This window comes from Salvelinus sp. IW2-2015, linkage group LG6.2 (genome assembly GCF_002910315.2).
Source record: "Salvelinus sp. IW2-2015 linkage group LG6.2, ASM291031v2, whole genome shotgun sequence".
Classification (NCBI taxonomy): Eukaryota; Metazoa; Chordata; class Actinopteri; order Salmoniformes; family Salmonidae; genus Salvelinus; species Salvelinus sp. IW2-2015.
Genome location: NC_036846.1, coordinates 13,246,401 through 13,269,208, shown reverse-complemented (window position 1 = coordinate 13,269,208; position 22,808 = coordinate 13,246,401). Strand labels below are relative to the sequence as shown.

The 22,808-nt window shown below is 40.5% G+C and overlaps 1 protein-coding gene across 2 annotated transcripts; it reads right to left on the bottom strand.

Annotated features, from left to right (window-relative positions):
* Positions 1-1,309: 1,309 nt before the first annotated feature.
* On the bottom strand, positions 1,310-12,135 carry qdpra (quinoid dihydropteridine reductase a). 2 transcript variants are annotated; one of them, XM_023990192.2, is made up of 7 exons: positions 11,941-12,135; positions 11,457-11,549; positions 11,212-11,308; positions 10,697-10,837; positions 4,400-4,508; positions 2,768-2,851; positions 1,310-1,514 (listed from the first exon to the last, which is right to left on the bottom strand). In XM_023990192.2, the coding sequence occupies exons 1-7, from the start codon at positions 12,022-12,024 to the stop codon at positions 1,412-1,414; spliced, it is 711 nt and encodes a 236-aa protein (XP_023845960.1). In that variant the 5' UTR covers positions 12,025-12,135; the 3' UTR covers positions 1,310-1,411. The 2 variants fall into 2 exon arrangements, with proteins under 2 accessions (XP_023845960.1, XP_023845961.1); XM_023990193.2 differs by lacking the exon at positions 2,768-2,851.
* Positions 12,136-22,808: the final 10,673 nt, after the last annotated feature.

The following is a 22,808-nucleotide window of genomic DNA, read 5'->3' as shown; positions in this document are numbered from 1 at the left end:
CTGGCCGTGCTGCTGCTCCAGTTTCAACTGTTCTGCCTGCGGCTATGGAAACCTGACCTGTTCACCGGACGTGCTACCTGTCCCAGACCTGCTGTTTTCAACTCTCTAGAGACAGCAGGAGCGGTAGAGATACTCTCAATGATTGGCTATGAAAAGACAACTGACATTTACTCCTGAGGTGCTAACTTGTTGCACCCTCGACAACTACTGTGATTATTATTATTTGACCATGCTGGTCATTTGTGAACATCTTGGCCATGTTCTGTTATTATCTCGGCACAGCCAGAAGAGGACTGGCCACCCCTCATAGCCTGGTTCCTCTCTAGGTTTCTTCCTAGGTTTTGGCCTTTCTAGGGAGTTTTTCCTAGCCACCGTGCTTCTACACCTGCATTGCTTGCTGTTGGGGTTTTAGGCTGGGTTTCTGTACAGCACTTTGATATATCAGCTGATGTAAGAAGGGCTATATAAATCAATTTGATTTGATTTGAATGAATGAATAATTGGTCTGGGGCAGTTTTTCATGGTTCGGGCTAGGCCCCTTAGTTCCAGTGAAGGGAAATCTTAATGCTACAGCATACAATGACATTCTAGACGATTCTGTGCTTCCAACATTGTGGCAACAGTTTGGGGAAGGCCCTTTCCTGTTTCAGCATGACAAAGCCCCTTGTACAAAGGTGTGGAAGAACTTGACTGGCCTGCACAGAGCCCTGACCTCAACCCCATCGAAGACCTTTGGGATGAATTGGAATGCCGACTGCAAGCCAGGCCTAATCACCCAACATCAGTGCCGACGTCACTAATGCTCTTGTGGCTGAATGGAAGCAAGTCCCCGCAGCAATGTTCCAACATCTAGTGGAAAGCCTTCCCAGAAGAATGGAGGCTGTTATAGCAGCAATGGGTGGACCGACTCCATATTAATGCCCACAATTTTGGAATGAGATGATAAGCAGGTGTCCACATACTTTTGGTAATGTAGCGTATCTCATCCTTCAGTCTTCTTTCTCATTGACTAATTTCATCCTTCTCTCTCTCTCTTTCCCAACCCTCTCCACTTCTCCCTCCTCTATTTTGTGGGTAGGGCCTGTGTCTTATTGTGTGGGTAGGACCTGTGTCTTATTGTGATGGGTAGGGCCTGTGTCTTATTGTGTGGCTAGGTATAGGACTGTTGTTTATTGTGATGGTAAGGCCTGTGTCTTATTGTGTGGCTAGGTATTGTGTCGTATTATTTGTGTAGAAATGTGTCTTATAGTGTGGGTAGGGTCTATGTCTTATGTGTGGGTAGGAAATGTTTTTGTGGGTAGGGCCTGTGTCTTATTGTGTGGGTAGGGCCTGTGTCTTATTATGTGGGTAGGAAATGTGTCTTATTGTGTGGGTTGGGCCTGTGTCTTATTATGTGGGTAGGAAATGTGTGTTATTGTGTGGGTAGGGCCTGTGTCTTGCCTCCGGTGGTGGTGAGCTGCATCAGACTGCCCGATGCTGGACGATCCGCACCGGTGGCCCAACTGAAGAAAGTTCTAGACAGAAAAATAAGAAAAGTAAGAGAATGAGACTATGAAATGGCTAGACTATGGGTGCTAGCAGTTACTACTTGTAAGTGAGTACAAGTGAAACATGGTTGGCTTACAGTATATGATATAAGAGAGTCCACTTTTTAATTAAGCGCTGGATGAGATTAAGTTGTTTTCTATATGTCAAAGTCTAGAAGAAATTTCAAGAAGACAAAAAAAAAGGCCACAATATTGATGGCTTTTATGTATTTTATACCTCTGTGCTTCTTAGTGTGATTTGATTTATGTTGTTAGCCAATTGCCTATTTCAACAGCAACTATATCATGAGATTGCTTATTCACAATTCAAAGTCAACATTCTACACCAGTCCACCAAATGGACATTTGATAAGCAGATGAACTGAATCAAAGTGCTCATTTAAATTCCCCTCCCATTGCTTCTACTTATACTCTCAGAACCTCATCTGTTTCTACTGGTAATCTGCAGGGTTAATGTTGTCCAACCCTTCTGGGATTATAAAACTGGATCAAATCCCATCTAATCTCTACCGTGTACAGAGGAGAGACTGGAGACTATGTGCTCTGTGTCTAAACTGACATGAAAAGAGGAACACAAACTTTAGGGGCTCCATACACTAGTTTAGGGGCTCCATACACAAGTTTAGGGGCTCCATAAACAAGTTTAAGGGCTCCATACACTAGTTTAAGGGCTCCATACACTAGTTTAGTGGCTCCATACACTAGTTTAGTGTGTTAGTACAGTACATAGTTAACATTGCATTTACAACAAATTTGGGTAAATCCTGTAAAGAGTATCCAAGTAATAGATGCCAAGACTATATCCAGTCAAGAGTATTGAAGAAATGTAAGATTATAATTAGTTGATTGATATGTCCATCAAAATAACCTTTTGATCACATTACAGCATTATTCAAACCAGACATTTGGCTCTAAATATCTTTTGGCAAGATTTTAACAAGTAATACTGCAATACAATTGTGTAGGCCATTTTCCCAGGCCAAGTGACAGTATTGCCATCTTCTGGTGAAATACTGGTATACAAAAAAGATTGTCTATAATTATGGTCATATGTTGAACAAAGATATACATCTGTATGTTCTAAACCTTTAGAATAATTACATTTAATGATCGTCTTACAGCATAAATATACATATCATTTTAAATCTCAAGATTAACTAAATGATCAGTAAAAACATACAGTAATGAAAACAACCCATCATCCACCATATCACACTCACTCTGCAATGTACTCCAGTGGTGTCCAGGAACCAAAGTCTGCATCAGGCATGAACTTCCTGTTCATTGGAGTATCCAAGGTTACCCTGTGTAATCAAGTCACATGACAATGTTCTGGCGGTGGTAGGAACTGACTACCTGAGGCTTGAAGCTCTGGTCCTGGACTGATTGTAACAGGCCCATGTAAACCCCTTGTCAACAGACTAAAAGACAACAGTAAAGCTAAAGTGTAAAGATGATATTTACTACCAGCAAGCATCCAACAACCTCTGATGAAGGCCTTTCACTGTTATATTTTGAGATGAGCATTATAATTGATACCTAAATACTTGCATATATTGAAATATGATTTTACATTTCAGTTGTATTGGTTGTATGTTTGAATGTGCACAGTTGGAGTCTACAGTCTTTTGAATGTGCAGATGCAGCCTACAGTCTTTTGAATGTGCACAGATGCAGTCTACAGTCTTTTGAATGAGCACAGATGCAGTCTACAGTCTTTTGAATGAGCACAGATGCAGTCTACAGTCTTTTGAATGAGCACAGATGCATGTCTCAGTCTTTTGAATGAGCACAGTGCAGTCTACAGTCTTTTGAATGAGACAAGATGCAGTCTATAGTCTTTTGAATGAGCACAAGATGCAGTCTAAAGTCTTTTTGAATGAGCACAGATGCAGTCCTGCAGTCTTTTGAATGAGCACAGATGCAGTCTACAGTCTTTTGAATGAGCACAGATGCAGTCTACAGTGTCTTTTGAATGAGCACAGATGCAGTCTACAGTCTTTTGAATGAGCACAGATGCAGTCTACAGTCTTTTGAATGAGAGCCACAGATGCAGTCTATAGTCTTTTGATGAGCGCACAGATGCAGTCTACAGTCTTTTGAATGAGCACAGATGCAGTCTACAGTCTTTTGTGCACAGTTACAGTGAATAAAGCAACCCTCCTATTCGTATTGGTAGTGCAGAAGAATTGCTAGTCATGGGGGTAATGCTAACCATATGTGACAGCTATGTGACAGCTAATAGTAGCCTGGCAGGTGGTCTCAGTCCAACTTATGCAATTGGAATATACCATAACAGAGAACTGAGAATATTGACTACAAAACTTAGATACAGGCTTCTCATGCTGACAGTGCAAAAACGTGCTTTACATCCATTTGTTGATCAATGAAACGATGTATACAGATAGCTGCTCATGAGGTGAATACATGTAATATATAATGTATAATGTAACCTTTGACCTCCACTGTTGCAAATAAATTAAATTCCTAATGACTATTTCCAATGAGTGCAGGTTTTTCCTATTCCTATTCATAATTAGTAAGTAATAAACTGTAAAAATAACAAATGGTCTCTTTGGCAGGTTATAAACTGTAATAATAACAAATGGTATCTTAGGCAGGTTTCTCCTATTCCTAATAAGTTATTGATTAACTGTAATAAAAACAACAAGATACCTCACAATTTATTCATTTAGCAGACACTCTTTAGGCAGAGTAACTTACAAGAGCAATTAAGGTTAAGTGCCTTGCTCAAGGGTACATCAACTGATTTTTCAACTAGTTGGCTCAGGGATTTGAACCAGAGACCTGTCGGTTACTGGCCCAACGCTCTTAACTGCTAGGCTACTCACGGTAGTATGGCAACTGCCACAGCTCCAGGGGGCATCCCACTGTCTTCTCCTGCTAAACTCTGACAGAGCTGGTGGACTGCTGACTTGGCCATGCCATAGCCCACCATGCCTGAGGAGAGAGAGAAAGACGGAGGGATGGAAAGAGGGACAGTGAAATAGGAGAGATGGTTGGATAAAATCAGATAAACACCAATAAATCTTACCATAATAGCAAGGGACATGGAATGGAAATATACACAATACTAGAGTTACAAAGTAATTTGATGATTGTCGGATGTGGTAGGGCTTGCAAACTATTACAGACTACAAAGGGAAGCACAGCCACGAGCTGCCCAATGACACGAGCCTACCAGACGAGCTAAATAACTTCTTTGTTTGCTTCGAGGCAAGCAACACTGAACCTGTCCCTGACTGAGTCTGTAATACCAAGATGTTTCAAGCAGAGTCCGTGTGCCCAAGAACACTAAGGTAACCTGCCTAAATGACTACCAACCCGTAGCACTCACGTCTATAGCCACGAAGTGCTTTGAAAGGCTGGTCATGGCTCACATCAACACCATCATCCAAACAACCCTAGACCCAAATCAATTTGCATACCGCCCCAACAGATACACAGATGATGCAATCTCTACTGCACTCCACACTGCCCTTTACCACCTGGACAAAAGGAACCCCTATGTGAGAATGCTATTCATTGCTACAGCTCAGCGTTCAACACCATAGTGCCCTCAAAGCTCATCACTAAGCTAAGGACCCTGGGACTAAACACCTCCTTCTGCAACTGGATCCTGGACTTCCTGGCAAGCCGCCCCCAGGTGGTGAGGGTAGGTAACAACACAACTGCCACGCTGATCCTCAACACGAGGGCCCCTCACGGGTGCGTGCTCAGTCCCCTCCTGTACTCCCTGTTCACTCATGACTGCATGGCCAGGCACGACTCCAACACCATCATTCAGATTTCCAACAACACAACAGTGGTAGGCCACTGTTATTTTACTGCTGCTCTTTAATTATCCATTTTTTTACTTTCCACTTATTTTTCTTAAAACTGCATTGTTGGTTAAGGGCTAGTAAGCATTTCACTGTAAGGTCCACACCTGTTGTGTTCGGCGAATGTGACAAATACAATTTGATTTGATATACAGTACCAGTCAAAAGTTTGGACACACCTACTCATTCAAGGGTTTTTCTTTATTTTTACTATTTTCTACATTGTAGAATAATAGTGAAGACATGCCAAGAGTGTGCAAAGCTGTCATCAAGGCAAAGGGTGGCTACTTTGAAGAATTTCAAATATAAAATATATTTTGATTTGTTTAACACTTTTTTGGTCACTACATGATTCCATATGTGTTATTTCATAGTTTTGATTTTTTTTGAAATACCCTGGAATGAGTAGGTGTCCAAACTTCTGACTGTCACTGTATGTGATATTACAAACAGTATATTTTGAACTCAACATACATTCACTACACGTTTATAACTTCCTGTTTATATACTATGGACAAATATTCTGGGTGCTTTTGGTTCCCAAACTTTGCCCATGGCAGTATTGAGAGATGACTGCTTGTTTCACAGACATGCTTTTGATTTCCCATCAATGTTTGTGTTCATACAGTAGCATCTGGAAAGAATAAGCAGCATTTTCCAACACTTTTTGAAAGAAATGGCAGAGGCATGCCACAGCTACCTTTGAAAAATGGCCCAATGAGAGAAAGAGGTGGAGAGTAAGCTCTTTTTCATCCAATTACATTTTATCTTCAAGATACTAAACTGAAGAAATGGAACCTATTTCTCAATGGAACACATAGTCTTTGAGGGGAGAGTTTCAGTTGTATTTTTTTTTATTTTTTTTTTACATACAGTAGATGCACTCCAAATTGCTAACGTAAGATGGTTTATTGGAAATGCCTTCAGGATCTATTTCCCCAACGAGCATTAACAGACTAGCGTGCTGAATCCCCCAAGAGTCAAATCAATGTTATTTGACAGTTCAACCTGACTTTTAAATCCAAGGTCAAGGGTTAGGGTCATAGGGTGCACACATGGTTAACAAGCCTCAGTCTTTAACCCCAAATCTTTAAGTCCACAATGTGTGCATCTGGCTTTGCAAGACCAGTTGTTGCTAAGACACCACTGGCAAGACCAGCTGTCCTTAAGACACCATTGGCAAGACCAGCTGTCCCTAAGACACCACTGGACACCAAACTACCCAAAAGGCAGTATTTCACCATAGAGAACTCAGTAAAGCTGGTTGAGAATGTCTTTAGATCAGACACACTATTAGCCATTAAGCTCTTAAGTATTAAAGCTAATATTAAGCTAAAGATATAAGCACAAATAACCCCTAAACACATCCAATCTTTAAGCACTACTACTATCTTCCAAGGTCTTGTTTTTGTCAGTTATACAGACAATTTGTATTATGATATCATAAATACTTCAAGAGCAGCTTTTTTCCCATCTTCATAACATTAAATACATCTGAAACTTTTGGTCCAAAAAATATGCAGAACAACTAATCCATGCTTTTGTCACTTCAAGATTAGACTACTGCAATGCTCTATTCTCCAGCTACCCGGATAAAGCACTAGTGCTAAATACAGCTGCTAGAATCTTGACTAGAACCAAAACATTTGATCATATTACTCGAGTGCTAGCCTCTGGCTTCTTGTTAAGGCTAGGGCTGATTTCAAGGTTTTACGGCTGACCTACAAAGCATTACAAGGACTTGCTCCTACTTATCTCTCCGATTTGGTCCTGCCGGACATGCCTACACGTACACTTACGGTCACAAGATGCAGGCCTCCTTATTGTTCCTAGAATTTCTAAGCAAACAGCTGGAGACAGGGCTGTCTCCTACAAAGCTACATTTTTATGGAATGGTCTGCCGATCCATGTGAGAGATGCAGACTCGCTCTCAACCTTTAAATTCTTAAGGCTGCAGGGGCAGTATTGAGTAGCTTGGATGAAAGGTGCACAGAGGTGCCCAGAGTAAACGGCCTGCTCCTCAGTCATAGTTGCTAATATATGCATATTATTATTAGTATTGGATAGAAAACACTCTGAAGTTTCTAAAACTGTTTGAATTATGTCTGTGGGTATAACAGAACTCATATGGAAGGAAGTTCCACTTCCTGTTTAGATTTTTTCTGAGGCTGGTAGATTTTCAACCAAGCTCCCATTGAAATTACAGCGAGATATGGATGAGTTTTCACTTCCTACGTCTTCCACTAGATGTCTACAGTCAATAGAACTTTGATGACTCTACTGTGAAGGGGGGCCGAAGGAGACAGGAATGAGTAACCACTGCCAGGAGGTGACCACGCTTTGACGACGCACGTTCACGTGAGAGGCAGTGAATGCAACGCGCCAATGTAAACTCAGATTTTTTAAAATATAAATATGAACTTTATCAAACAAAACATGCATGTATTGTGTAACATGAAGTCCTATGAGTGTCATCTGATGAAGATCATCAAAGGTTAGTGATTCATTTTAGCTATATTTCTGCTTTTTGTGACTGCTATCTTTCGCTGGAAAAATGGCTGTGCTTATTGTGGTAAGGTGTGACCTAACATAATCGTTTGTAGTGCTTTCGCTGAAAAGCATATTTGAAATCGGACACTATGGTGGGATTAACAACAAGATTACCTTTTAAAATGGTATAAGACACATGTATGTCTGAGGAATTTTAATTATGAGATTTCTGTTGTTTTGAATTTGGCGCCCTGCACTTTCACTGGCTGTTGTCATATCATCCCGTCACCGGGATTGCAGCCATAAGAAGTCTTTACTGAAGACTCATCTCTTCAGTAGGTCCTATGATTGAGTGTAGTCTGGCCCAGGGGTGCGAAGGTGAAAGGCAAGGCACTGGAGTGACGAACCACCCTTGCTGTCTCTGCTTGACCGGCTCCCGTCTCTCGACAGGGATTCTCTGCCTCTGACCCTATTACAGGGGATGAGTCACAGGCTTGCTAGTGCACCCCCATGCCGTCCCTAGGAGGGGTGCGTCACGTTGTGCCAGGCTTTTTTCGCTATACTCGACTTGACTGATGTGACCTTCCTGTCTGGTTTTGCGACCCTTCGGACTCGTGCGGTGGGGGAGATCTTCATGGGCTATACTCGGCCCTGTCTCAGCGTACTAAGTTGGTGGTTAGTTGATATCCCTCTGGTAGTGTGAGGGCTGTGCTTTGGCAAAGTGGGTGGGGTTATATCCTGCCTGGTTGGCCCTATCCCCGGACAGGGCCAGAGTGTTCCCCGACCCCCCCGTCTCAGCCTCCGGTATCTATGCCGCAATAACCCTTGTGCCGGGGGGCTAGGGTCAGTCTGTCCTATCTGGTGTAATTCTCCTGTCTTATCTGGTGTCCCTGTTCAATCTTAAGTATGCTCCCTCTAATTCTCCCATCTCTGTCTCATGCTCTCTCTCTCCCCCCTCGGAAGACCTGAGCCCTAGGACCATGCCTCAGGACTACCTGGGCTGATGACTCCTGGCTGTCGCTGTCCCCAGTCCACCTGGTCGAGCTACTGATCCAGTTTCTGCTGTTCTGCTTGCGTCTATGGAACCCTGACCTGCTGTTTCGACCCTCTCTCTCTCTACCGCACCTGCTGTAACAACCTCTGAATGCTAGGCTATGATAAGACAACTGACATTTTCTCCTGAGGTGCTGACCTATAACCACTGTGATTACTATTTGACCCTGCTGGTCATCTATGAACATTTGAATGTCTTGAAGAATGATATGTCCTTAATGGCCATGTACTCTTAATCTCCACTGGGCACAGCCAGAAGAGGACTGGCCACCTCTCAGAGCCTGGTTCCTCTCTAGGTTTCTTCCTAGGTTCCTGCCTTTCTAGGTAGTTTTTAATAGCCACCGTGCTTCTACATCTGCATTGCTTGCTCTTTGCTGTTTTATGCTGTGTTTCTGTATAAGTACTTTGTGATTTCTGCTGATGTAAAAAGGGCTTTATAAATACATTTGATCAATTGAATAGGCATAAGGCAATCGACGCACTTGCAGTACCTGTTAATGGTCATATTAAAGATGTATTTCTAAGACTCACACACTTCTGCCACAAGGAAGCTCTGAGCGTTACTTGACATGAATTTAAGAGATCATGAAAATCTGTAAATCTTGTGGGTTATAGCATAGACTTTGTAAAACAGGGTAAATACTGTAGATCCTTTTTTCATTCAAATAAATACAGACATACTTTCTTCAATATCAAAACCTTATTCATATTTTATGGCGAAAAAACCCCACACAAGTGAGAGTTAAACTATAGGAAACATCCCCCAAAAATATTAGACATACCACTGTCAAAAAAGTAATCTAAACCAAGCCTGTGAGGGAAAATTTGTAAGTCGCTCTGGATAAGAGCGTCTGCTAAATGACTTAAATGTAAATGTAAATGTAAATCCCTACAATTTCCTGGCCTGTGTCTAGTGTAGCACTAGTTTCTACAGTAAGCTACATTCAATGGGAGAACAGCACAACACACTCTAACCATGTCTACACGTGGAGACCCAAATTCTGCTGACTCATTCTCTTCCCCAACCTAACAGCCAATGAGAGTGGGGGCTTTATACCGACTGCTGATCAGGGATTTTTGGTGCCCTAGTGTCAGGATTTATATTGTTCTCAGGACCATCACATGGGTTACACACTATACAGGGAATGGCATGGGTGTTGGGTCCTATAGGTAACATCACATGCATATAGGGTCAGGTTTAAAATACCGGAGAGCATTGTGTGAAAAACCATAGTAGTAACAATTTCTCTCCTCATTAAAATACATATCATATTCAACATGTTACTCATATTTTCGTTTCTACTATATATCAGTCTTTTTTTGTATTTCATGGGTTCCTTGTTTTACAAATAGTTTGATGATGTAAGCTGCTATCGTGACGACAGGCACCCTTAAACATAAAAGTTGGAATGAAACGGTGGTCAGAACAGAGGCACAGTCAAACAGGGTCAGCATGAACAACATTACAGGAGAAAAGAACAGCCGGTTGCCATTTATTGAGATGTACTGGAGGGAGCTCTGCAGAGTGGTCACTAGCTGGCACAGCCACAGCCACATAGTCATACAATCTGATTTTAAACCTAACCTTAACCCTAACCGTAACCACACTGGTAACCCTAATGCCTAACCCTAACCTTAAATTATGACCAAAATGCCAAAAAAATAAATATAAAATGCCAGTAGAATCAAATAGAATACCAGTAGAATAGAATAGAACCCCAGTAGAATAGAGTACCAGTAGAGTAGAGGTAAGTGGCGTCTTACCACTAGTGCCACCCAGTGATGCTTTAGCCCCAGCCAGAGTCAGTAGTCCACCCTGCTTCAGGTGCACAGCAGCCAGATGGCTAGATATGGTAGAGGTCCACACACTCTGCTTCCACATCATGTCTGTGTTTTTGTACAGGTCTAAAAACAACATACATAAGAGAAGATGTTTGAGGAACAACATTGCAACATTGAATGAACCATGTAATTAAATGGAACGAACAAACATCCCTATTGAATGCCAGATGAGAAGTCAGCTTATGGGGAAATTGGTTTGAAAGGGGTTTAAATGGAGATATTTACATTTTAGCAGATGCTCTTATCCAGATCGACTTACAGTAGTGAGTGCATACATTTTCATATTATGTTTGTACTGGTCCCCCGTGGGAATCAAACACACAACACTGGAGTTGCAAGTGCCACATGGTACCAACTGAGCCACAAGGGACCTGGCATTCATATCACAGTATGTGTTCAAAATGAACTGATAATATCTCAGTGAAACACTCTTGAACCTTTGGAGCTGCAATTTCCTCCAGCCCATCCGCCTGCCACACACAAGATGGCATCCACTTTCTGGTCCCCTAGCAACTGGGCCACATCTGCTGTCACCTGCAGCAAGAGATAACAGTCTATTACAACGGGCTAGAATCTGGGTGCTTTACGGTAATTATCCAGCGTTTTGCAAATCAACGGAGTGTTCAAAAAGCCATAACTGTCAACATCACAGAGGGAGCAGGTGAAAGCACGCTCCTCCTACCTGTCCTGCTTGCTCAGTAAATGACTCGGACAACTTCACCAGCACGTTCGCGTTTGCCTCCTCACTGGCAACGATATCGATGCTGGCTACCCACTATTGGAAAAGAAAGAAAGAAAGAACAACAGAGCATGAAACATTTGCATTCTTTGGAAAATAGGATGATGATATCGAACTATCCTTCAACGTCGGCTATTTATTCCACATGCAATCCAAAAGTAGGCTCAGTAAATTATAACGACTGATTATATGCTTTCCGACAGCTCTGGGCTGGCATCGTTAAAACGTCTTGATAATGACAATTGATGATGACAATTTCAATGGTTTAATTTATTTTCCCTTGCTTCTTACCATAGCATCTAGGGCTAGGTCTAGGCCTACTCAACAAGTGGTTATTGAAAATATAATAGACACTGGGGCAAGCAACAGCTCACAATCCTTTCGTAATTGTATTCTATATGAAAAAAAAAACACGTATAGCACTCACCCATCCTTTAGATTTGAAGTGCTGAACAATTTTGCTACCCAGTGCACCTTTTCCTCCGTATACGAGTACCCGACTGGCAGCCATTCTTTCCTTACTATGCGCTTCAAGCAATGATGACTATTTCACTAACATTACACGACAGCTACCGTAGAGAAAGCGAGAGATAGAGAGAGAGACAGCGAGAAAGGGAGGGAGGGAGAGAGAGTGAGAGATACACTCACCCCCAATATTTAAACAGACACACTCAGCACATCAGAGGCAGACCTTAGTTCAATAGTGTTCTATGTAAAAATGCGTAAGCTATTATAACATTTTCAGTGCATAGGTTAGCCTACACCATGGATGGCAAATAGCAGGCCGCGGTCTGCATACATTTTGAACTCAGTCAAGGTCTCAACTTACTGTTGAGAGTTAGAATAGTAGAATACACAAGGCACAATTTCTCAATTTCGTTGTGCAACAGCAGTTTTTCTCTTGTTATGTCAGTCACTGACAGTCACTCAATTAGCCCATGTAGCTAACAGTTAGTTTAGCAGCCAGCTATCTAAACTTGTAGTAATCATGGTCGAATTACCAACCAGGGCCCCCATTGATTTTGTTAGTCACTCTCACTCAGATATCATATTATGGTAAATGTGTAGAATTGCAGGAAATTAGCTGTAAACTGCGCATTTTTCTCACTGCCCCATGGCAAAATGAGTAGAATTGCATGAAATGAGTTATATAATTGAAAAATCTTCTCTCCGCCCCATGGCAAAATGTGTTGGATAATTTAGCATTTTTGAAACACCTGAACCAGCTTTTTCTAGAGTCATAATCATTATGCTTACTTTTATGTAAAAAGCATGCCTCTTCAGCTGTCTGTATCCTCCTAAAATATAATTTCCCCTTGTGGCGACCAGCAAAATTGTCTGAATTTTTGTTGTTTTACTATCCTTGTGAGGACTTCTGTTACACACAAGGATAGTTAAACACACACACATACACTCACACAAATTATGTGCATACTCATGTATTCAGATAAGATAAAATAAAAAGTACAGGATTTGGATACAGCAGCAGTGAGACAGCCACATGTTATGACAGCAGCCTGGCCTGTGGGAGTACATCCTAGTCATCCTGAGTACAGCATGTCTGAATCTGTCACAGCAACACAGCTCATGGAGATATCATCAAATAATTTTCATGCCCTGGGCTTTCACTCGCAGTCAAACATATCAGGCTAGATTTCTAATTGCACACTGATAGCTTATGGCCTAGCTTCTCAAGTAAATTGCACATCCAATGAATACACATTTGAAATAAACACCAGAAAATGATACAGCGAAATTCAAAATGTTTGCCCGCATAGACTAGTATTTGATCACGCAGCTTTGACCAAGTCATTTCTGTAGATTACGACACATTAAAATAACAGTGTGTCCAGGTTTAGGCCCATTGACAACACATATGGTTATTTAACTTGGATGAATGATATGATAGCCTGGGTGGAAGTCTGTTAGTGCTTTAGTTGTTGTGATGAAACAGGACTTGGCTAAAGCAAGAATAGACTGTTACCCACGCTAATGATAAGATGGTGAGGAGGGAAGGAGGCATGCTGATAGGAACAACGCTAGGTGTGGATTGGGGTGTATATAATGGTAGGGGAAGCAGTGTTGATAGCTAAAGTCTAGAGGAGCAAATGCTATGATCAACTCCCTGGAGCAGTGTGTTGAACATCATTATCATCCCTTTACATTCTACTGCATCCGACAGAAACATCTTGCTGTTTGATAAGTGCACAAATCACAGAAGAATATAGGGGAAATGTTTTCATATCATTTAATGTGTCGTAATCTACAGGCATTACTTGGTAAAATCATTTAAACTGTGAATGAAGTATACATTAATTCGATATTATAAAATGTTATATTTTGATGACTCACCACTTCTTCGGTTTGACCACTAGATGTCATCAAAAGTCTTTGATTAAGTAAATAGACCTTCTATTCAGTGTTAGCATTAATTGAGGGAAAATATGTATTTCATAATCAACAAAGGCAAAACAAAGTGTTTCATCTCAAGTTAAGAGTCAATAAAAATGCCTCAGGGATGGCATAAGACATTTATCCTGGCATCCTATGTACCATGACTAGTCCCAACCAGTTTGATAGATATGACTTACTAGTAGATAGAAATCCATCAAACTAGTTAGGCCTACAGCCCAATTGCCCACAGGTGAACTGACCTTTCATGTTGTGAGCCAGGTCGTCACGGTGGATATGCAGTGAGGACGCAGACAAGGAAGGCCTGTGCAAATCCCCACAATGAATATCACAAAACGTATTCACAGTGGCCGGTGTAGGCCGCCATTGTAAGTAAGAATTTGTTCTTAACTGACTTGCCTAGGTAAATAAAGGTTAAAAAAAGAGTGGATATGAAAAATGAAAAAAATACTGTAGTGTTTTTGTGGACTTTACTGTAGTAGATACTGTAGTATTTACAGTTAACTACAGTATAAATAATGTAGTAAAAGAAAATACGAAGCATGAAAAAGTTATGCTGCTTTAAAAGTTTAACTTGTTATCCCACTTAGGAGACAAGTTGGAGGAAATGCCCTTGAAAGATTTTGTTTACACCCATTCAACATCGTTCACAGCCTCTTAAGCCTTAGCCCCACCCATCTATTTAAGAATTCACATGTAAACGACAAGCCAACCGTTAGTATGGTCAACCCTCCCATTATCTCAGCCAATCATGGTCGCTAGCCAGGAAGTATCCTTTCTTTCTCCCTATATAGCTCAGCACTTCCTCCGTGGATAAACTAGGCTCATAATGTATTTTTTTTATAAATATTTATGGATCCTATGCAAGTTTATATTGAAGGCATGTGGGGTTCTTCTCTGCTTATGCATCCTTATTTCGGCGCCAAACCCTCCATTGGTGTACGTGGCCAAAGAGCTCTATTTTCATGTCATCCAACAAATGTAAATGTCTGGAGTTTGCTAAATGGCATTGACCCTTGGATTTGAACTGGTGCTATGGTCAGATGGCATGAAAATGCCAGTGGTGGGTTTGGCTTCAAAATAAGAATGCATAAGAAGAAAATAACCCCATACCTACTGTAAAATATTGGTGGGTATTTGATGTTATGGAGCTATTTTGCTTCCACTGGTCCTTGGGCCCTTGTTAAGATCAACGGCATAATGAACTTTATCCAATACCAGAACATTTTTGACAAAAATCTGGTTGTCTCTGCCAGGAGGCTGAAACTTGGCCTCAGGTGAATCTTTCAGCGATACAATAACCCCAAGCACACATACAAATCCTCAAAGAAATGGTTAATTGAGCACAAAATCAACATTTAGCAACGGCCATCTCAGTCTCCAGACTTAAACCCCATTGAAAACCTGTGGTTTGAATTGAAGAGAGCCTTCCATAAGTGCAGACGAAGGATATCAAGGATCTGGAAAGATTCTGTATGGAGGAATGGTCTAAGATCCTTCCCAATGTGTTCTCCAATCTCATAAAACATTTGAGAAAAAAGGCTACGTGCCGTTATCCTCGCAAGGTGAGGTATTGAAAACAGGGGTGCCAAAAGTCTTGACCCCTGTCTTAAAAAATATATTACTTGTTAAACAAAATCTCTTTCTCTGTGCAATTGTATTAATATCAAATAATATAGATATTTTTTATACAATATACAGTAGCTCAGTATTTGAATTATTTATTTCATACAGTATTCTTTGCTCATCTTTATCGAGGGTGCCAATAATTTTGAAACTGTATACAACAAAAATAATAAATAGGACGTTGAAACAAGGCCCAACTTAGCTGAATTAAATAATAAATAATTATTTCAAAGCAACAGCCAGTTAACAGGTAGGCCTAGGTCAAACAAAGTAAGCATTTACATTTATTAGGCTTAACTTTAACGTAAATTCTTAAACTTGATCAACTTATAGTTAAACTATTAATCCACAAATGCATTTATGGAAGAGTAGGCTAATTAGTGTAGAGCCACCAACTAAATCTTGGCGCCAAATAAATGAATCGGTGTGCTCGCGACCACAAACTCCCACAAACTCCCATCTCTTTTCTTTTTACAGGTGAGCCACAATCAAAATAGCAGAGAACCTTTTGATGAAAAACATATTTCAATAAACTGTTGTAACTACTTTGTTACATTTATGCAGGCATGGATACTATGCTAGCTCTGTGTCAATAGCAAACAACAGTGCATTGGTAGTCTATTAGTGCTCTAAAGGGAGAGGACTTGATAGCAGAGCTTCAGCACCTTGGAGGTTGATCTGAAAGTAGATGAAAGTGGATTTAGATTCTCTTAAGTGGATATGAACTGATATCAAAGCCAAAAATCTAAGTTTACTTGAGGGCCAGGGAGAGACGCAGGGGGCAAAGACAGCCCCACTATCAAAGATAGTATCAAATATTCTATAGAAAGCAAGAGATGACACTCCCAAAGCTGTGGGATAAAAGTGTCTTGTTTGGATTTAGGACAATGATATGAGTGGAAAAGCAATAAGGATGGATGATACTGTACCTGTCTGGGTTCGCAGGGGAGCGCAATGTGATCAGAGGTGGAGAGGGGGTGAAGATTCCGAGCAATCAAAAACGTTCCTCTGGGTGCTTATAGGTGGGAAGATTGGAAAAAACAATTAAAAGTGGAGAGATAGAAATAAAATCGGGAATTCGTTTTTGTTGAGGAAATTGTGCTATAGAGCAACAGGAATAGAAAGCTGAGAAACTTTGTTTAGTGATTATATGTTAATGACTCTAAATGAAATAATGCTTTGAAATAACCACGATCATTCATTTACGTCACTCTTGATTCTCATGGATACATGCATCTACATGATATTCTTTCATTTACAGGCAGAAAGTTCAATGCCTACATTATACAAATTATTCAGGATTACAAATATTTTGAACTCTGTGTCGTGAGTGTTTTGATTTAGTTGAAATGTTTCAGTCATGAAACCACTTTGATAGCAGCTTTTGACTTTATTCTATCCGTATCAGATTGCATTTTAGAATCGAAGAATAAAGCAAAGAAAGAGGCAGCCTTTGATGTTTTATACCTGTGGACAGAAGCCTGTATTAAGCATTTCAGTTCCAGGAATAAGTTCCAACTCCTTTTTGTTATGTCTCCATGGACAAGGTAATGCCTTGTTACTACCCTCCCTGGCAGTTTCAGGGAACAGAACATAGGCTATGTCCCATGATAGCTCCATTGATTTGGTAACACCTCTCAGGACTATATGAAGGAAAGATGGAGACCAGTTTTGGGACTAGGTGGAAGTTAATGCAAGGTGTAATAACTGTGGTCTAATTGGGGCCCAGAGTTTTTCCTTGTTAAGTCACATGGTCAGGAAACAGTCCTGGCTTTAGCTCTAATACATGTAACTCATTATCTTCCTCTTACAGGTATGGGAAATTCTGCGGTAACGGAACGGAATTACGCTTTGACTCAGATTTTCGATTAAAACATATATGCCAAACAAAAACCATTGATTTCAAAGTTTACCAAACCATACAACTCCATGCACAAGGACTACTTTTAACAATTTAGTCAGAATATTTCACAAAAACACATTTACTGGAAGAACTGTGCAGAAGCAAAGTTTGGTAACAGAATTACAGTAAAAATCTTCCTCAGTTTTTTTATGTGACCACGTTTTCCAAAAACTCTGTTAAATATCTGCTTTGGTGTCCGAATAAAGATTCAAAGATGTCTGCAGAAAGAATGGGGTGTCAGCTATGACATGACAACTTGAGTAAGACAATTTTTTTTGTTATTGAACTACAGTAGGGGAAGTAGCTTTACATACGGTAACTGACTCAGAGTAACAAAATTACATCATAGGTCCCTGATCTGTACAATACAGAAATGCATAATTATAGATATGACTGTCGTCCTCTTCATAGTGATCTATTCTGAATAGGTACCGAAAGGTAGAAATATGCAATATCCTTCTTTTACAGATTTGGTTATTATTGTAAGACCACATTTGGTTGGTCCGGAACAGACCAAATCTGAAACAATCTTAGACGTCTACATTTCACAAGTTTGGACATTACAGTAGAGCACAGTAGAGCACAGTAGAATACAGAACAGCACAGCACAGTAGAGTTCAGTACAGTACAGGAGAGTACAGTAAAGTAGGATACAGTACAATACAGTACATTATACTTTACTCAACTCTAGTGTGCTCTACTGTACAGTACTGTAATATACTTTCCTTTACTGTTATGTACTGTACTTGACTGTGCTCTACTGTGCTGTCCGAACTAGTGAGACATAGAGATCTATGATTGGTTCAGATTTGGTCAGGGTGGATTTTGGCCAGGGCAGATTGAGCAAATTTAAACTGCGTTTCAATGTCCATGGACATCCGATGTCGGTCAGTGCTCAGTGGGTGAGGATGCTTGTCACAGTAACTTGAAAGAGGGTAGATGGTAGGTGTCATGGTAGGTGTCAGTAAGAGCCGGGCGAGGTGAAATTAATTGGAGAGAGAGAGAGAAGAGAGAGAGCGAGAGAAGGTGAGACAGAAAGTGAGCAGCAGAGAGAAGGAGAGTGAGAGGGACGAGTTATCCAGACTGTTTTCACAGTCTTGGTTTAACCACCAGATGACAGAAAGAGAAAAAAATAACAGGTATGAGCTGAAGATAACAGTATGCCAGTGGAAGGGAGAACAGTAGCAGGTGATCCAACTGTGGTTTGTGATACTATGATTTGCCATTGTAGACAATTCTATTGCAGTAATTCAGTTACCAATTTGGTAACAGAATTAAGAGTTAATCACTTAATAATTCATAAACAAAGTTGATATCATTAAAAACACTATAAATAATTGGTAGGTCTACCTATACTTGTTACTTCTGTGAACTTTCATCATGCTCCCTCCTCATGAGGGAGAGAAATTAGAAAATATCTTAAAGATATGTGGGTTTTTGGTAATGGAATTACAAGGCAAAATGAAGGCAGTTATATCGAACTTTTAAAACATTACAAAACATTTCACAACAGATTTCCCTCAGGCCACTACTCTAGTACCACATGCCTACAACACAAAATCCATGTCTACGTGTGTGTGTGTGTGTGTGTGTGTGTGTGTGTGTGTGTGTGTGTGTGTGTGTGTGTGTGTGTGTGGTGTGTGTGGTTGTGGTTGTGTGTGTGTTGTGTGTGTTGTGTGTGTGTGTGTGTGTGTGTGTGTATAGTGCGTATGTTGTTTGACTATTTGACATGCTCCTATGAACTTCACATGTTGGCGCTCATGGGTCCTTTTACATGGAAATGCCCATATGCAAACAGGCTATAGGCTACAGGTGTGCAATACACCAAAAATAAATATTGGCTATATGACAATAATAAGATCCAATTAAATTGTTGGAAGCATCAAGAGTTTTTATTTTTTATATAAGTGTACTTTTTGCTCGGAGCACCTGGTTGCACATTTAGGCATGCAAGTAAATGTGACTGGATGTTGTAGAATAAACATGTACATGTAACAAAAGAAACACTTTCAAAGATAGTGATGCCAAACTGAAAATACGTCTTGCCTTATACTCTGACACAAATTAGCATGTTGTCCTTTCTATCTTAATTAAACACAATGCCAACAGGGATGCAAGGTCTTTGGGGGAAAAAACTGCATACCTCAATCAACTACTGTCATAGAAAAAAATACAGCTTACTTTGTGTGTGTTTGTGTGTGTGTGTGTGTGTGTGCATTTGTGCGTATGTGTGTGTGTGCCTCTCTGTTGATTGTGACAAGGGTAATTAGCTATCTCTCTCCTCTTTGTGGCGTGAGTATCCAAATCCTGTTGCGTTTTCAACATCACTTCGATTACAAAAGTGCTTTGATCAAGTTTGAAAAGTAATTTCCTATTATCACCACCTTTATCACCTTCATTTGTACATCTAAAGTTTGTGTTTTCTTGTTTCTCCTAACATCTTCAAACGTTTAGCTAGACAAAAGGTTAGCTAGAGGTACTTAAAGGGGCAATCTGCAGTTGCTACATACATTTTTGGACTTATAAATTAATGATATGTACCCATTGATTCTATAACTTATAAAGGCCTCATGAGCTTAGTTCAACTGTCGTACCCCATCAGAACCCAAAATAAAAGCTTGTTTTACGTCAATGTTTGTAAACAAAGTAAATGTAAACAAACACTATATAGCCTCAAAACTTGGTTAAAACTTCAATTTTAATATCATGGATGGCCACTCCTTGCATCCATAGCTCTGTCTATGAATTTGAGAGTGGTTACATTTCTCCAGCACCATCCCTCAACATGGGCGGGGAGTGCACTTTTTTATTGCTTAAATTACTGATTGATGCGTTAACTGACCCAACTAATATGAATCATATTTTTTCCTCTCTCAGACTCTCCCTGCCCAGGCTTGGTGGAAGAACATCCAGGCTGCCAGCTAAGGTGGGTGGGCTCTGGTTGGATCATACTGCCCTGAGACTGAACCCCTATTTACTGATGGTGAGTAATGATTTCTCTTTCAGACAGAGATTCCAGGGACTGGAAGTGGAATCGAGGGAAGGTGTTTCTCCAACTCGCCCACAACTTCAGAAGTCAGTGTCTCAACTCTCAAGATAATATATCACTGCCAAGTCAGTGGCCACCAAGCAAACCGGGAACATTCCCAGAATATTAGCCAAGATTATCAAGAAATTCAAATTAGGGTTATTTTTAAAATTAAATTTATTTATTTAACTAGGCAAGCCAGTTAGAACAAATTCTTATTTACAATGACGGCCTACCCCGGCCAAACCCAGACAACACTAAGCCAATTGTGCACCACCCTCTGGGACTCCCAATCACGGCCAGTTGTGATTCAGCCTGGAATCAAACAAGGGTCTGTAGTGACACCTCTAGCACTGAGATGCAGTGCCTTAGACCGCTGCGCCACTTGGGAGCTTCTATCTAACATCAGGATGATAACATCCCCCCAAAGTTCAAAGAAGGTTTTTTATAAAATAAAATAAAAATGAAATATCTTTGGAATGTCTGTAATAACCACCACAGAACATTCCCCAAAAGGTATCATAGGTTTCCAAGTTATGTAATGACACAATGTGTCAGTAATGTATTCCCATCAAAAGTAAGTTGCTTCTGTGAAAGTTTCCAGAACATTCCTTAGGTTGAGGCAAATGCTCTCATAACATAAAAAACTGTCCAGCTGTACTGATGATTATAGAATGTTTGTACCAAAACATTTGCCTGATGTTAGAAGAACGTTCCAAGAACACATTTAATCTGTTCTTAAAGGTTCAAAGTCCTAAATAACTGTTGTCTCCATCTTAGGTTAGTTTGGGTTGTGTTGATGTTGCTGATGCTTTGGTAACCCTTTCTGTGAGCTGTCTAAGTGTAATGCATTATGAATGGCATTTAAAGTGCCCTTATTTTGGCCCTTAGTGCTAGTCCTACTAAGGATTACTTTAACATATGAAGGCTTATTAAAACAGGCGTGATAAACGCATACTGACTAAATGTATTAATTAAGCTTCACAAACAGGTGACATTATGCATTATAAGGCTAACTACACTGAAATAACTATAAATGCAAAATGTAAAGTGCTGGTCCCATGTTTCATGAGCTGAAAGAAAAGATCCCAGAAATGTTCCAAATGCACAAAAAGCTTATTTCTCTCAAATGGTGTGCACAAATATGTTAACATCCCTGTTAGTGAGCATTTTACCCTTTGTCAAGATAATCCATCCACCTGACAGGTGTGGCTTATCAACAAGCTGATCAAACAGTATGATCATTACACAGGTACACCTTGTGCTGGGTACAATAAAAGGCCACTTTAAATTGTGTCGTTTTGTCACACAACACAATGCCACATATGTCTCAAGTTTTTAGGGAGTGTGCAATTGGCATAATGACTGCAGGAATGTCCACCAGAGCTATTGCCAGAGAATTGAATGTTAATTTCTCTATCATAAGCCGACTCCAACGTCCTTTTAGAGAATTTGGCAGTGTGTCCAACCGGCCTCACAACCGCAGACCATGTGCAACCACTCCAGCCCAGGACCTCCACATCCGGCTTCTACACCTGCGGGATCGTCTGGGGGGGCTGGCTCCCAAGTGGGTGGGCCTATGCCCTCCCAGGCCCACCTACAGTATAGCTGCACCCCTGCCCAGTCATGTGAAATCCATATATTAGGGCCTAATTAATTGTTTTTATTAACTAATTTCCTCATATGAACTGTTGCATATTGCGTTTATATTTTTGTTCAGTATAAAGGAGCTTATGACTCCTTGTAACAGGCAATACATATGAATAAGAGCAGATGAGTGCACTAATAATAATACATTGCACACAAAGGCTGGATAGGAGTTTAAAAAAAATATTCAGACAAAGACAAAGGTGTCCCTTGTCAGATAATTTTACCAAGGCATCACATTGAGAGCTTTGTGTTGGTGTCAAGAGGTCGAGAAGAGAGGTCATCTAACATCACTCTGATTCTTCTTACACAACCGTCTCAGAACCATAAGTGCCAACCAAGTCTGAGTGTGGGGCCCGGGGTCCCATGCGCCAAGGCCTAGTAATTCAGCCTGTCACAGTGGTTGTAGCCGAGGTTGACAATGCAATCTGGAGCTCTGCAGAACACTTTCATGGATAATAGAATGTGAAACTCCAGTCACAAAATCACATCTGTGGTATTGCTTCCACACCCCATTAGAGTACCATCATAATCCTTCTCAAAATAAGAGACACATAAGACTGGATGTTTTTGCCCATTCAATGTCTGAAATAATCATGCTTAGTTCTCATGCACATATTGACATTTACATATTTCCCCTGTTTTCTCCAATACCATATTTCACATGTAAATGTATGAC

What these genes read in the sequence shown, in the direction of transcription:
- qdpra (XM_023990192.2), bottom strand. Translation starts at nt 12,024, where the DNA reads ATGGCTGCCAGTCGGGTACTCGTATACGGAGGAAAAGGTGCACTGGGT. An exon ending in ATCACTGGGTGGCACTAGTG is followed by an intron (nt 4,509 to 10,696) that starts GTAAGACGCCAC and finishes CTCTCTCCTCAG; the next exon opens with GCATGGTGGGCTATGGCATG. An exon ending in CCACTGGAGTACATTGCAGA is followed by an intron (nt 1,515 to 2,767) that starts GTGAGTGTGATA and finishes TTTTCTGTCTAG; the next exon opens with AACTTTCTTCAGTTGGGCCA.